Raw genomic sequence first — 15,171 nt, 5'->3', positions numbered from 1 at the left:
AATACCAGTAAAGGTAAAGGTATCCCCTGTGCAAGCACTGGGTTATGTCTGACCCTTGGGGTGACGCCCTCTAGCGTTTTCATGGCAGACTCAATACGGGGTGGTTTGCCAGTGCCTTCCCCAGTCATTACCATTTACCCCCCAGCAAGCTGGGTACTCATTTTACCGACCTCAGAAGGATGGAAGGATGAGTCTACCTTGAGCCGGCTGCTGGGATTGAACTCCCAGCCTCATGGGCAGAGCTTTCAGACTGCATGTCTGCTGCCTTACCACTCTGCGCCACAAGAGGCTCTACAATACCAGTACAAAACTCCAAAATCCAGAAAAATTCAAGATGGCGGATTAACAAATCCCTTCCCCAGCGGTTCAATGTCCTGGCACCAATACACCATGGTGTCACCAACGGGTAGATATAATCCGGGGGAAGATCATACGATGGAACCGAACATACCCAAATTCAGTCTGGAATAGTGGAATCCAGGGGAAGGGGGTTGACAAGATCTCCTAAGCCCGAGACCCTGCACCCAGCCTGAACCAAACACCTGGCGGAAGAGCTCCGTTTTGCAGGAAGGGCCCTCAGTGGAGTATCATGCTATGGAATCCACCCTCCAAACAGGAGTAATTTAAGTAATTTAAGGACTCAATGGGCCTGTAGCACCAGAGCCAGTTTAAGCATCTGTGGGGCCCCTAGCAGAGTACAAGTGTGGTGGGTGCAGCTAGACTGGGGATGGAGGGCCCCCCACACAGTGGAAAGGGGTGTCACTCCGAGCATCCTTAAAGAGGGAAAAGGGGGGAGAAGAGCAGCTCTGGCCCTGATTCATGGGCGGGGGGAAGCACCACACAGGGCCCCTGGAAGTGCAGGGCCCGTAGCACCTGCTCCATGGATAAACCAGCCCTGCCTCCAAAGCAGCCATTTTCTCCAGGGGAACCAATCTCTTTAGTATGGAGATGAGCCATAATTCCAGGGGATCCCCAGCTCCCACCTGGGGTCCTGCATCCCTAGTTGCAACCCTGTGCCAAGTTACCTGAAATCAAAGAGCTTAGAGAGGGCAGCAAATCTACTAAGGACAGCACTGCAGATAGTTCCTGATGACTGCTGGACTTAGGACACGACGCAGAGCAGCTGAGCCCCAAGACAGCTCTCCCTTTTGTACAGTGCCTAGCGCACCATTCACACAAAACAGGAGCTCAAAGGTGGCTAGATGGCAGGGAGGGAGAACAGAGAGGCTGATTCTGTGAAGGCTCAAGGGGTTACAGTAGATGAGCTATTGGGATGTGAGTGTCCTGCATAGTGCAGGGGGTTGGACTAGATGACCCTGGAGGTCCCTTCCAACTCGATGATTCTATGACTCTTACCGTTCTCTGCCTGCCACCAGGCCTTCTTGCGGTGGGGCGCAAAGGTGGTAATGACATTCTCGATGCGATGGCTGTGTGGGTTGGTCAGGCGATCGTAGGGCCGGCGGGAGTCGCACGCAAAGCACTTTTTCTCATCCTGTAAGACATACAGTCAATCGCACACAGGGCTGAACGTATGCACGCATGTACACAAACCCCTTACCTCCACAATCCTACTCCTTTTTTTAAACACCCTCTAATTTTCAGCCTTTCAGGCAGCGGCATTAACGCTGCTCCATACAAGCTCAAAGGGTGGGTAATGGTGGCAGTGATCAGGAATTCCAGTTTCTGGCATCGCTGTGCATACGGCTGTTTTCCACAGCTGCTTGCTTCCCGGGTCCCCCGTGGCTAATCACGAGAACGTATATGGTGCTTTCTCATGTCCAAAGCACTTCGTATAAAGGTCGGAAAAGGGCAATGAGAACTAGAGGCTTGTTCATCCTCTTCCAAGAACATAAAACTCAAATCTGCAGGACGCTGGATTCTGTGGCTTTGCCACCTCCCACCCCCCTCCGAATAAATGAACCAATTCACACACTGGCCTGCGTATAAAACATATCCTGCTGTTGTGCCCCTCTTCTTTCAAAGATCTCAGGGTCATATTCATGAGATTAAATCCAAAATAAAGGTTGGATCCTTCTGACGATCCCGTGTACCATGAAAAAAGGCTGCCTTGGGGATATATGAACAATAGCCATGGTGGGTGTAGTACGGTAAGGGAACTGGGTGGGACTGAAAGAAAAAATCCTGGCTGGATCTAACCTACGGCCCTTCCCCCAATTTAATTTCTCAACGATCCTGTCAAGTACTGATTGATCTGAGTGGGTAGCTGCGTTGGTCTGAAGCAGCACAACCAAACAAAATCAGAGTCCAGTGGTTAGGCTGAAAAGGGAGAAATTCACCAATGGAGCTTGATGGCAGAGTCTATATTTCAACTTGGGTCTCCCCAGTCCTATTCTAGCTCTAACCCCTTGTCCACACCAACGCCTGTGGCTGAAGAGACCCAAGAATTCCACCGTGTCCCCAAGAATCCAGCCCTTGCCAAGGGATAGTCCTAGCGCCCAGGATCTCCCCTGCCCCTCTGAACATTATGAGTTTCCAGCTCCCGAAATGCCACTCTGCCCCGTGACGCTACATCCAGCCCCCTCACACATGGAGGCACCATCTGCAGGCAGCAGCTCTCCCAGAAGTTGGGCTGGAATCTTTAGCCCCTAAGTGGAGATGCCAGGGATTGCATTTGGGAATTGGGACCTTTGGCACGCAAAGCACACATTCTACCACTGAGCCCACTATAGCCCCTCCTCAATCTCCCACCCATTCCACTCCACTCACCGCGCCCTCTAAGGGCTGCCTCCAGCAGGAATGCAGTCTGAGACCTGGGTGCCTTTTCTAATCTCTATCCCTGGCACGAATCCCTCTCCCCAACACGCCCTGTCCCCCCTTCCCTGTGCTCCAGGGGGCACTCACCTGCAGGTGGCTGACAATGCAATAGGGCTGGGGCCGTCGCAGCCCGCAAGTGGAGGTGGTGGAGAGGCGGTCGGCCCGGCCCACGAGCAGGTCCCCTGTGGCTGGATAGCAGCTGCCTTGAGAGCAGCCGTGGGGGAGTTCGGGTTCTTGGCACAGAGCTCCCCCCAGCACTGGAGAGACAGGGAGCGGTCAAGAGAAAGGCAGGTCAGTAATCAGCCTAGACGATAGGCAATGAATGCTATTCCGCTTCCAAATGTGTCCCGTTTGCTTGAGGCAAAGTCGGCTTTTCTCATTAAACCCCCTTACAACAACCGAGAAATTCTATTACACAAACACAGAACTAAGAAGCACAAATATCAGAAAGGAGGAGGGGGGAAGATATGTGACATTTGCTTTGTCAAAACAGACGTGGACGCAAAAAGAACTGAAATGGGCGCTTAGCTCGGATATATTAGTTTCTCTCGATTCAGAATTGACACACCGTGTTGGATTCGACCAGCTTCTTGCCTCTGTCCTGCCACATCCCCTCATTGACTGAACATTTGTCCATGCAAGTCCCATGATCCCAAGCAAAACATTTTTGCCTGGTCCAAACAGACCCCTTCATTCATTCACACCGGAGTCATTAAAGCAATGAATAACAACATTTAACATTTACACCATTAATTAAGAAATGGGTTAGGCCAGTTATGCTTAATGGGGAGCCCCCATATGATGTGCTGGGAGGTGAGCTGAAGGACAAATGGGGGTACAAAAGAGTAAGTGGCCCATACCTTAGTTACCTCCAGACTGGACTACTGCAGTGTGATCTGCTTGGGGCTACCCTTGAAAAGTGTTTGGAAGCAGCTGCTAGAGCAGAATGCAACAGCTAGAATGCTGGTCAGGGCCAGCTATTGGGAGCATATCTTCCTGATACTACAGCAATTACACTAGCTGTCGATCCACTCCCAAATCCAATCCTTTTAAGTCCTACATGGTTTAGGACTGGGATATCTGATAGATTATTTTCTCCTGTACAGTCCTGCCTGGTAATTGAAATCTCAAGGATGTGCCCTCTTTAAATCCCACCAATTAAAGATGCTTGTTTGGTGGGTTCACAAGACAGGGCTTTTTCGGCAGCAGCCCCGCAATCATGGAACAACCTCACAAGGAGGTATATCTGGCATTGTCTGTCTTCAGGAGGAAGGTGAAGACGCTTTTATTTAGGACTGCATTTTAATTGGCCAGCTTGGTGTAGTAGTTAGGAGCACAGACTTCTAATTGGCGAGCTGGGTTTGATTCCCCGCTCCTCCTCCACATGCTGCCAGTTGGGTGACCTTGGGCTTGCCACCGCACTGATAGAGCTATTCTGACCGAGCAGTAATAATAATAAGCAGGGCACAAAGCGGCATATAAGAACCAACTCTTCTTCTTCAGTAATATCAGGGCTCTCTCTGCCTCACTTCCCTCACAGGGTTTCTGTTGTGGGGAGAGGAGAGAGAAGGGGAATGTAAGCTGCTTTGAGACTCCGAGTAGAGAAAAGCAGCATAAAAGAACGAACTCTTCTTCTTTAACTATTGTTATGGGCAATCCTAATTCGAGTTTTTAAACTGGATCTATTTTGGGTTTTACAACAGTTGCTTTTATTGTGTTCTATTAATACTGTAAGCTTCCACAGATTCTGCAAGTGTGGATAATAAATGCTCTAAATAATTAATAAATAAATCGAGCACTTTCTGCACCCATGCAAAGGCTTTCAACAGCCAGAGTGGTTTTATCCTGTTCATTCAGTCCTGAAGATAAAAGCCCAGCTTTTTCACCCCATGCCATTAAAAGGTGGCTCAGAACAAACAGCAATCAAACCTAACATTAACATTTGGCTGATGACAATCAGGAACAATAATGTAATTAAACGTACACCCAGTATCTGCATACTGTACATGGATTTCTTAAGTATGCATATGAAAGTTTATAAATTGAAAATTATAGAGGTTAATGAAATTATGCATGGGGAGGAGAGAGTTGACAAATCAATTTTCCCCCTCTCCCAAAATGCTAGAACTAGAGGGCAACCAATGAGGTTGATGGGCGGTAAGTTCAGGACAGACAAAAGGAAATATTACCTTACACAGATAATGATTAAAACATGGAATTCCGTGCCAGAGGATGTATTGATGGCCACAGGCATAGACAGCTTTAAAATAGGATGAGATAGATTCATGGAAGAGAAGTCTATCAGTGGCTATTCATCATGGTGACTGAGGGGAACCTCCATGTGCAGATGCAGTCAACCTCTGAATCCCAGTTCCAGGAGCCAACATCAAGGAAGGGTCTTGGTCATCTATGCCCCGCTGTTGGCCCTCTAGTCTGGAGGAAATGATTGGCCACTGTGTGAGACAGGATGCTGGATTTAGGGAGGAAGGGTCTTGGGGGTGGGCAGGGACCTCAGCAGGGTGCAATTCTATGGAGTCCAGCCCCCAAAGGAGTATTTTCTCCAGGGGGATGTATCTTGATTGTTTGGAGGTCGATTGTAATAGCAGGAGATCTGAAGGTGCCACCTGGAAGTCGACAACCTTACTAGGGTCACCGTAAATTGGAAGCGACAGACAGATACATACACAGACGAGGGCCCATTCCGCACCCATAGGATAATGCACTTTCAGTGTGTTTTGGCAGCTGGATTTTCCTGTGCGGAAGAGGAAAATCCACTTCTAAAGTGCATTGAAAGTATATTATCTATTGTGTGCAGAATAGGCCCACGATCACCCTTAGATGGGGAGTCCCCCACGTAACCTGCCCTGAGCTTTCCAAGGAAAGAGCAGGGAGTCATCATCAGCCAGTTTTGAGTTTGAGGCCTGGATTCAGATTTCTCTGCTAGGGACTTACTGAGTGCCCTTGGGCCAGTCACATCCGTGGCTCTATTTTGTCATCTATGTAATCTGGAGATGAAAATTCCTCCCTGATTTTTGCTCAGGACTTGATGACCCTCAGGACTCGATGGCTCAGGGATCAAATCATCTCACTGCTGGAGGGCTCTTTCACTCTTCTTTCCATGTTTCTTTCCCTTGCAGCTGGGATTCCTTCCCTCAGACTGCCCCCCCCCCCACCCACAGACTCTCCCACCTGTTTCTGCTGCTCAGACAAGGGTGGGGCTGGAGGGGGCAGTGTCTCTGCTAGGCTCCTCTGTCCTCACCCCCCCCTCCTCCCCATGGGGTCTGGAAGCGGAAACGGCAGCGGTGCCAGAAATAACCCAGTCGGGGACTGGCTCTGTTGTTTGGCCAGCTTGGCCCCCTGCCAGGGCCTGTGGGGGATGGAGGCTGAATCTGTGTGGCTGGGCTTTTGAGAACGCCTGATGGTGGGGGGAGATGGCACAGCCCCAAGCTGGGATCACAACTTTTCGCATGTCTGGGTCCCTCAGGCTGCCCAGGGCTCTCTCCCTTCCGCAGCAGGGCAGGGGATTAGACGTTGAGGGATTGAGTTCTGAGGTTGATGGAAACTTCAAGGGTCTTTTAAAGATGAATTCCACCCTCCCCCCTGCCCTGCCAGGAATCCTACAGATGTTGAATGGAGGTGGAGCAGGTACGGGATCTTGCCTGCGCCCCCCCCTTTTTTTTTTTTTTTTGCTGGCTGCTCCAGGCACCCTGCCAGCACTCTCAGCCTCAAATCCCCTGGAGCCAGAGCTTCAAAGGGAGGCAGGGACAAAGATTATTAGGGAGCTGATGGGTGTGTGTATGGGGGGGGGGATACACCAACAAAAGGAGATCCAGCTCCCACAGTGAAAAGGGGAAGGAAGCCGAGGTAAAAATCACTCAGGAAAGTGTACATGCTCAAATCAGTGCGCATACATTGATTTCAGATAAAAACAAACCAGCATCATGGCCCATTCTAGATCCATACAAATTAGGATCCTAGTTCCATCTATGAAGGTGTACTGAAAGGTTAGCAAAAACCTACCTTTTACCTGTTCTGTAGCCATCTTATAGTCAGTATACAGGCTAGGAGGGTATCAAGGGGTTACTAGCCCCTTTTGAAGAGCCTCTTGTGGCGCAGAGTGGTAAGGCAGCCGTCTGAAAGCTTTGCCCATGAGGCTGGGAGTTCAATCCCAGCAGCCAGCTCAAGGTTGACTCAGCCTTCCATCCTTCCGAGGTCGGTAAAATGAGTACCCAGCTTGCTGGGGGGTAAACGGTAATGACTGGGGAAGGCACTGGCAAACCACCCCATATTGAGTCTGCCATGAAAACGCTAGAGGGCGTCACCCCAAGAGTCAGACATGACCCGGTGCTTGCACAGGGGATACCTTTACCTTTTAGCCCCTTTTGAATTACCCTTAGTATGCAAAATATCTGTAAATCCCCTGAAGTCCCTTTTGTAGGGCAAACATGGCCTTCCCTGTTCTTACAATACACATTTAAGACTGGCAAAGTGTGGGTTAAGCAAATCTGAAACCAGGGACTAATCATGATGGGAATCTGGAATTAAACTGTATGGATTCTATATATAGGACTTCCTCAGCCTTGCGAGTTATGGGGTAGAGACATGCACACCAGCTCCCATCTCTCAGAATACAGGATCTTAGTAAACAAAATCTCCACCTAGGAATGGCTATAGGGCCAGGGCCTGGCCTGTAGCTGTAAATAGCAACCAGCTAGGCCACAAATTTAGGACCTGTCCAGTAGTCCTATCTGACAAAGGGAACTTTGACTCCTGAAACTTATACACTGGAAATGTTGTTCGTCTCTAAGAGGTAACTGGACTGGAATCTAAATTAGTTACCCTCTAAAGTCTGTGGCAAATTTGCTAACACACACATTTAATCTGTATTTGTCTTTGAACTGAGGTTCTAGTCAGCATTAGTGACAGCAATTTACCTCAACACTGGTTATTTGGGATCAATTAAATGGCACTTATTGATTTAGCATGTTGCTTTCAAAGGGCCTTGAGATGATTTCAACATAAAATCCCAGTAAAAGACACTTTCTTATAACATTAAGAGTCACTCCCTTATAACATTACAACAAATTCAGGGGTGATCCTGTGAGATTGTGTGAATGCAGCATTCATAGGGAGTCTGCAGTTAGCACCCAGTGGAAAGTCAGGGGTGTTGCTCCAAAAGAACCAGTCAGTCTAACAATAACCCACTCCTCAATGGAAAAGCACTACAGGCACTACAAATCCTGAGGGGGCATCACCTACAGCCCCCTCACTCAGTTCTGTGGCTTCCCCCCAAGTAAACTTGTGATGCTTTCTGAGGCAAGCTGGGAAAGCAGATCTCCCCCTTGCTGTATCTGGGGCTGCCATTTGTCCTGACCACCCACCCATTCAAAACCCCAACGACTCTGCCTCTGTTAATAGGCGTTTGCCTTAAATTGGTAACACCTTAACCTTTCCAGTATTAGGAGTATGGACAGAGGCCCCCATGTCTGCTAGAGTGAACAGCGTTTTGGGGGCACCTACATCCCTTCACCCCAAGGATTGCTGTCCCTTGCTGCGGGGGAGCAGGGATTGGATGGGGAGGGGGCTCTGTCTGGTATCTGGCATAGTCAGATCGATCCCCGCCCCCTCCAAGTTCAGTCCACTCCGTCCTGGGCACCCCAGCCGGCTGCCTACCTGCCTGCTTTCCCGCTGGGCAGGAGGAGGTTTTTTGACAGGCAGGTGTCAACCCCCCCCGCCGCCGCCGCGCCCTTTCCACCCAATCCCAAGCGAAGGCTCACCTGCCAACAGCAAGCCCCAAATTTCCATGGAGGCCACTCGATCCAGGGCTCAGTAGCCCCCTCGCGATCTGCAGGCAAAACCGAATTGATAAAAGATCTCTCTATGCGGGGTGGGGCGGGGGGTGGGAGGGCGCAGCTGTCCCCCCCGAAACTCCCTCCTTCCGTCCGCTCCTAGGCAAGGCCGAGCTCTCCCGGTCTCCTCCGGCCACTGGCTTCAGCGGGGCTCCAAAAAAGAAACGCGCAGCAAACACACCGCCCGGAATGATCCAAAAGCTAAACTTAGTTGGAAAAAGTTAGTAACAGGAGGTCGAAGGAAAGCGCGGGCCGGATTCCGCCCGGGATCCGGTGTCGAATGAAGCGCTCGCCCGGCGCATAACTGGGCGGACAGTCCGGGGATGCTGTTTTGGCTGGTTTGTATTTATTGTCGTTATAAACTACCCAGCTGTTCTCTGCGGGGCATTGGATGTTCAGAAACTGTAGAAATTTAAAACGCACCCACGTTTTCAGAGTTTCTCACAGGCATTAATTACATTAGGATTTTTCTTTTGCTGCTCTAGGCAAAGGGGAAATTGCAGTGGGCACAATACAGGCCGCAGCCAAACACTTTAAACTACATTGATTTCGGCTTGGAAGAGGAGTTGGTGGTTTATACCCTGCTTTCCACTGCCCGGAGGAGTCTCAAGTGGCTTCCCTTCCTCTCCCCACAACAGACCGGCTGTGAGGTAGTTGAGCCTGAGAGAGCTCTGACAGAACTGTGACTTGCCCAAGGTCACCCAGCTGGCACCATGGCACCATGAGGAGGAGCAGGGAATCAAACCCAGTTTGCCAGATTAGAAGCCACTGCCGGCTAATCCTATGCAGTGTCATAGGCTAATTCTCTGCAGAGTTACTCCAGTGAGTTTAAACTGGGGGATCCATGGAGAAGTGCACCATTAAGTATATGTTCCCGTTTCCCATTAAAATCAGGAGAAGCTAAAAATATTTGCCCATGACTGATTTGTGCCCAACAAATTCCTTTCATTCCATCCTCCTAATGACAGCCTAAAGGGAAGCCATTCCTATTAAACTACATAGTCCTCCATGGCTATTCCAGAAATGTAACCTGCCCATGAGGGGTTGCACATGCCCCCAAATGGTACGGAGAGAGGTTGTTGACATGGGTGAGTGTGGCAAAGGATGGAATTGGAGTTCTGCTGAGTGGAGCTCCAAGAGAGGCAGAGTCCTGAAACAGAGGGCCCAGGAAGTCAAATCCTGAAGAGACAGGCTGGGGAGGGGAGGTAGATGGTGGCAGGGATTTGTGGGAAGAGATTAGGAGAAGTAGGCAAGAAAGATTCATATGATGCTAGATTCATGTATTGTTTGATCCTGTAGTGTTAACATGGTCTCAAAGCTCCAGGTATGACGTACCGTATTGGCCGGCGTATAAGAAGACTGGGCGTATAAGACAACCCCCCAACATTTCCACTCAAAATATAGAGTTTGTTACATTACATTACAGTACTATGGGCAGCTATGTCTATCCCAACTGAAGTACACCTGGCGTATAGGACGACCCTCCCCCCCACTTGTAGGCATGTTTTTCAGGGGTAAAAAATAGTCTTATACGCCAGCAAATACTGTATGTTAGGCCAACAATAGTGAGGTTTTTGGGGTGAAGTCTGAGGAGGGCGGGCATAATGCCACAGAGTGCACCTTCCAAGGTGCCCGATTTTCTCCAAGGGAACTGATCTCTGTCACCTGGAGATCAACGGTCATAGCAGATCTCCAGTCACTACCTGGAGGCTGGCAATCCTAATGATGACCTGCCTAGGCTATTTTTTGTTTGTTTTTTTGAACAGCAGCATAGTGCTGTACCTATTTCATTTTTGCCTAGTCTACCACTCTAAAAGACATGTGCCTTTTGCTAGCTTAAGTTGGTTTGCCAGGTGTAGCGGTTCCTGCAAAAAGTCAGCCTTCACACATCCTGATTAGACTACTGCTACGCAATCTATGTGGGGCTGCCCTTGAAGACAGTGCAGCTTCAGTTACTTTATACATACATCACGTCAGTTTTTTTACAGCTGCATTTCTTAAAACTGTGAATTGTTGGTGCCTACAGTACATAGAGGCAAGCAATGGCAAACCACCTTTGAACATCTCTGACCTTGAAGAATCCGATGGGGTCTCCATAAGTCAGCCATGACTTGACGGCACTTTCCACTACCTCAGTAGATAAAGAAATGGTTCTTCCCCTATCAACCACCCTGAGCCCAGTGATCAATGAATGGGACTCTTCTATAAGAACCTACTTCGTCTGTGGTGAGATCAGCAGAGTGTTGTGTCCACCACCTCTAAGAAGTGAGATCCAGACAGTTTCTTTGGGCCTTCTTCTATATGGAGGGGAAATCAGCAAGCCCTGGGTTTTCCAGGTCCCTCCTGGCCAGCAGCGATGCCAGTGGGCCCAGGTCAGGAAATTCCTGGCAATTTGGGGATGCAGCATTTGGAGGACAGAGACCTTGGTGAGGTTACAATGCTGTAGAGTAAGACCAATATTGGTAACCTGCCTTCTCTCTGACTTCAGCCCCTTGTGCTTCCAGAATTTAAGAGCTGAAGTACGCCATGTTGTTCTTCCTGGCCCCAATACATTTCCTAGCCTGTCAGTCTATTAAAGCTGAAAGTGTCCTGCCACCCCTGTAAGGGAGGTTAGGCTGAGAAACTGACTGAGGAAGGATTTGAATCCAGTTCTGCCACACGTCCTGGACTGCTGGCAATCGTAATATTATTGTCAATACAGTTGTCAGTCGGTGGGGAGCAGTTGTGAACAGGCCTACCCCTTCCCCTTTACTAGAGACTTGCTATGTAGAAACGAGGAAGGAAGCTTTTTGTGGCATAGAGCTAAACAAGCAGCGGCAGTGTGGGGTAGTGGGTATACTGCTAGACTACAGCACGACGGACCAGGACCCCCACTCGGCCATGAAACCCACTGGATGACCTTGAGCCACAAACTAGTGAGGTAGTTGTGAGGATATACTGAAGGGCAGGCGAACACATAACCTCAGCTCCCCACTGAGGGGAAAAGTCAGGGCCATTTCGCACAGAGCTCAAAGTTGCTATTTGGTTGCCGTTTGTGAAAGCGCTACTTCAAGTAGCGAAATGTAACTAGCCGTGCCCGTAACGCACAGCTGCGGTTTTTGCGGAATTTGGCACTTTCACTTCTCGCCACTTTCGTAACCCACAGGCTTCCGGTTCTCCGTCTTATCGCTACAAAGGAGGTCCCTTTTTAGCGCTTCTGGCCTCCCGTGCCCGTCAATCAAACTGCAGGCACACCTTTGACCTCGACCCTGAAGCCGAACTTGTCGGGGTTCCCTTTTTTTTTAAAAAACCCAGGAAACCCCGTAGCAACGCGTTATCGTCCAATCATTGGCGCCCTTGGAACGTGTTTTCTATTGTTTTCTAGGAACCAGATGCATTGACATGTTTGATTGGTTAATCCCCGCCCACAGTACACGCCCACAGGTTACCTGCTTATATGCACCTGGGCAGACACGCGGTCGGCCTCACTCTTTTGTTTGCGTAGCCTACTGCCCGCAGCACAGGTCAACGTTGCAATGGAGAGGCTTATTTTTCAATTGCTGGCTTACATGCTCGCGGTGGTCCAGCGCATGAATATCGCCTTGTCGCGTCGGACGTCTGCTATCGCGGAGTACCGAGAACGGGTGGCCGGAACGCTGACCAGCAGCAGAAGACGTTCTGTAAGGGTAACCATGGCGGCCAAGAAACGCTGGCAAGCTCTGGCAGAGGTCCGGTTCCCCAGACAGTTCTGGGTGGACGAACGATCCTCTGACTGGTGGGAGAATTTTGTGTGGACTCGCTGGGATGATGACCACTGGATTGCCAACTTCAGGATGTCGAGGGGGACATTTTTTGAACTCGTGGAGGCTCTACGTGGACGCATGGAGAGGCAAGTCACTGGCATGCGGCGCCCCGTTCCAGTTGAAAAAAGGGTGGCTGCCGCATTGTGGTACTTGGCCACCCCTCAGTACTTCCGGACAGTAGCCCAGCAATTCGGACTCGGAGTCACTACGGTTGGCGATATCCTTAAGGAGTTCTGCCTCGCCATGGAGGCGGAATTGTTCAGCAAAGTCGTGTGCCTCGGAGACCGGCTTGGAGCGGTGAGTGTCATTCTATCCCCTTTGCCCTTTAAATTTTTTTTCTTGTTTGACAGGTCAGCAACGAAGACGCGATACACCCCACGCTGACATGCCATGGCTTATATTCTTTTCTTTCCCTTATTCCAGAGTATGGACGGGTTTGCCAGGCTTGGATTCCCGCATTGTTTTGCGGCCGTCGATGGAAGCCACATCCCTATCCGTGCCCCCGGGGGAAGCATAAAAGAGTACGGGAACAGGAAGGACTTTTGCTCTGTTCTCCTGCAAGGAACAGTGGACTTCTCCGGCCGGTTTATCGATGCCGAGGTGGGGTGGAGTGGCAGGAGGCATGATGCCCTTGTTTTCAGGGAATCCAACCTCAGGAAAGCCATGGACGAAGGGGTCTTTGTTCCAGGAAACCCCACCGCCACCATTGAGGGCGTGCGTGTGCCGCCGTTGGTGCTCGGGGACGGAGCCTACCCAATACGACGCTGGCTCATGACTCCCTACAAGCGGCCAAGGACAGACGTGCATAGCCACTACAACCTCACTCACTCCCGGGCAAGGAATGTAGTGGAGCGTGCCTTTGGACGTTTGAAGTCCCGGTTCCGTTGCCTGATGTCCCGACTACACGTGCATATAGACAATGTGACTCCGCTGATCATCGCGTGTGTCATTTTGCACAACATATGCGAGGACAAGGGACATAACATCCCCTTCCCTGTGGATGAACCTGATCCTGTTGTCCTTGAGGACACACAAGACATCCCTGAAGCAAGGAGAAGAAGAATCTATGCAGAGGGGTGCAAGGTTCGGGACGCCATAGCCACCCACATCTACAGAAACAGGAGGCGTGTTTAATTGTTTTTCCCACTCTCTTGTTGGTGAATAAAGTTTTGTGTTATTTGTTTAACCTTGTCTTGTGCGGTTTGTGTACTTTGCCAGCAAAAAAACGGGGATTCTCTGGTCCAAAAGCACTTTGACAGCCCTAAATGCTAACTCCCAACTGAAATTGACAAACACAATACGGAAGCGCTGAATGGGGAAAGTTCGGGGAGGCGGGTAGCCAGGAAGTATTGGCGACCCCTGTCAAACCGGAGGATCAATCCACTCATGTTCCAAGGAATAATTTTATTGGTGGGCAGCTTTGATACATTTAAAAAACGGGGTGGTCGATCGGAGCAACGCACGTTCGTTCCCTAACCGTCATTCCGAAGATGCCGAAGCCACGGAAGGGCTCCTTCTGGCAGCGCGCCGAGGCTGAGGCACTTCTGGAGCTTGTGCTACAATCAAAAAGTGTTGGCCGCCTAATGGCCAGCACCCATTGCCACACCAAGGGTGCCTACCTGGTGTTGGCTTCAAAGCTGAGGGAGAGGGGCTACGTCCGGACCTGGGAGCAGGTCCGGACAAAATTCAAGCGCCTTAAGCTGGACTTCCTAAACAGTCTGGAACAGTGGGGGGGGATCCCGCAGCCAAGTGGGAGGACGGTCTTCCACGACCAGATGGTTAAAATATGGGAGAAGGCTGGGAAGCCCCCCCTGGACATGAGGAGGCATATGGGTGAGTGCTGCCCTCGTTGTGTTTTGCCCTTAAACATGCATGGAATGACTAGCTGCCTCTTTCCCCTACTGTCCCCAATGAAATTCGAGAAAGTATTTAGATGCTGTCAACCCCCTCAGACTTAGCCAGCCAGTACTGTAGAACCACTTTGGTTATGCGCTTAGACTCTAACTGTGGTGTGTCTACCTGCTGTGTTTCATCTCTGTTTTGTGTGCTTTTAATTATGATTTGTCTTTTTCTTTGCCCAGCCACACAATCACCATCCAAGCTGGCAACAGCACCTGAGCGTGAGGAGGGGGAGGAAGAGGGACCTTCCACCTCGGGACAGGCTGCAGGTGAGAGTTTTATGCCTGTGCGGGAGACCCATGTGTGTGTACCCCCATGGAGCCATATGGGAGCCTGCTGTGATGCTCCCATTTGAAGTGTTATTAAATTCTTTGTTTGATTTCTATAGCTGAAACTGTGGAGGCAAGGCTGCGTGCCATGGAGGCCAGAGTTACTTCCCTGGAGGCTCAAGTGGCAGAGCTGAAAGGGGAGATTGAGCAGCACAGGCAACAGAGGGAGGCGGAAGAACGTAGGTTATGTTCCCCACTGCCCAACTCATCTCACACTGTGGCTAAGGCCACTTAAAAGTGTATGCATGTAAACTAAAGAAATTTGAAAATATGTGTGGTACTAATGTGTACTTTTTCTCCCTCCCCACAGTTAAGAAGAAGGAGGACGAAGAGCTCTTCCGGCGCAAAGTTAGGGGGACCGTGGGACGGCTGTGCAGGAGAGTTAGGGCGATGGAAGGGGCTGGGGAGGGGAGCGGTGGGAACTGAGTTTTGTTTCCTGTTTGTGTTTTGGGGTAGGGGTTGGGGGGGGGGGCTCCAAGTTTCATTCCCTAATGTTTTTCCCCTGTTAAATGTATACCTTTGTTAAAAAAAATAGGT

At 50.2% G+C, this 15,171-nt stretch overlaps 2 protein-coding genes across 3 annotated transcripts in view; one reads left to right on the top strand and one right to left on the bottom strand.

Annotated features, from left to right (window-relative positions):
- LAMB2 (laminin subunit beta 2) overlaps positions 1–8,790 on the bottom strand; it is a 57,700-nt gene extending 48,910 nt beyond the window's left edge. The window contains exons 1-3 of the mRNA XM_077324903.1: positions 8,553–8,790; positions 2,863–3,032; positions 1,357–1,492 (exon numbers count right to left, since the gene is read on the bottom strand). Of these exons, the coding sequence (XP_077181018.1) occupies positions 1,357–1,492; positions 2,863–3,032; positions 8,553–8,580 (334 nt within the window). The 5' untranslated portion in view covers positions 8,581–8,790. The remainder of the gene's footprint in view (positions 1–1,356; positions 1,493–2,862; positions 3,033–8,552) is intronic.
- LOC143831688 (uncharacterized) lies at positions 6,227–15,085 on the top strand. 2 transcript variants are annotated; one of them, XM_077324904.1, is made up of 4 exons: positions 6,227–6,420; positions 14,488–14,574; positions 14,694–14,813; positions 14,945–15,085. In XM_077324904.1, the coding sequence occupies exons 1-4, from the start codon at positions 6,243–6,245 to the stop codon at positions 15,058–15,060; spliced, it is 501 nt and encodes a 166-aa protein (XP_077181019.1). In that variant the 5' UTR covers positions 6,227–6,242; the 3' UTR covers positions 15,061–15,085. The 2 variants fall into 2 exon arrangements, 1 of the variants encoding a protein (XP_077181019.1); XR_013228936.1 differs by lacking the exon at positions 6,227–6,420 and adding an exon at positions 8,814–8,962.
- The last annotated feature ends 86 nt before the right edge of the window (positions 15,086–15,171 follow it).

Source organism: Paroedura picta, chromosome 3 (genome assembly GCF_049243985.1).
Source record: "Paroedura picta isolate Pp20150507F chromosome 3, Ppicta_v3.0, whole genome shotgun sequence".
Lineage (NCBI taxonomy): Eukaryota > Metazoa > Chordata > Lepidosauria > Squamata > Gekkonidae > Paroedura > Paroedura picta.
This window is presented reverse-complemented; position numbering and strand designations above follow the sequence as displayed.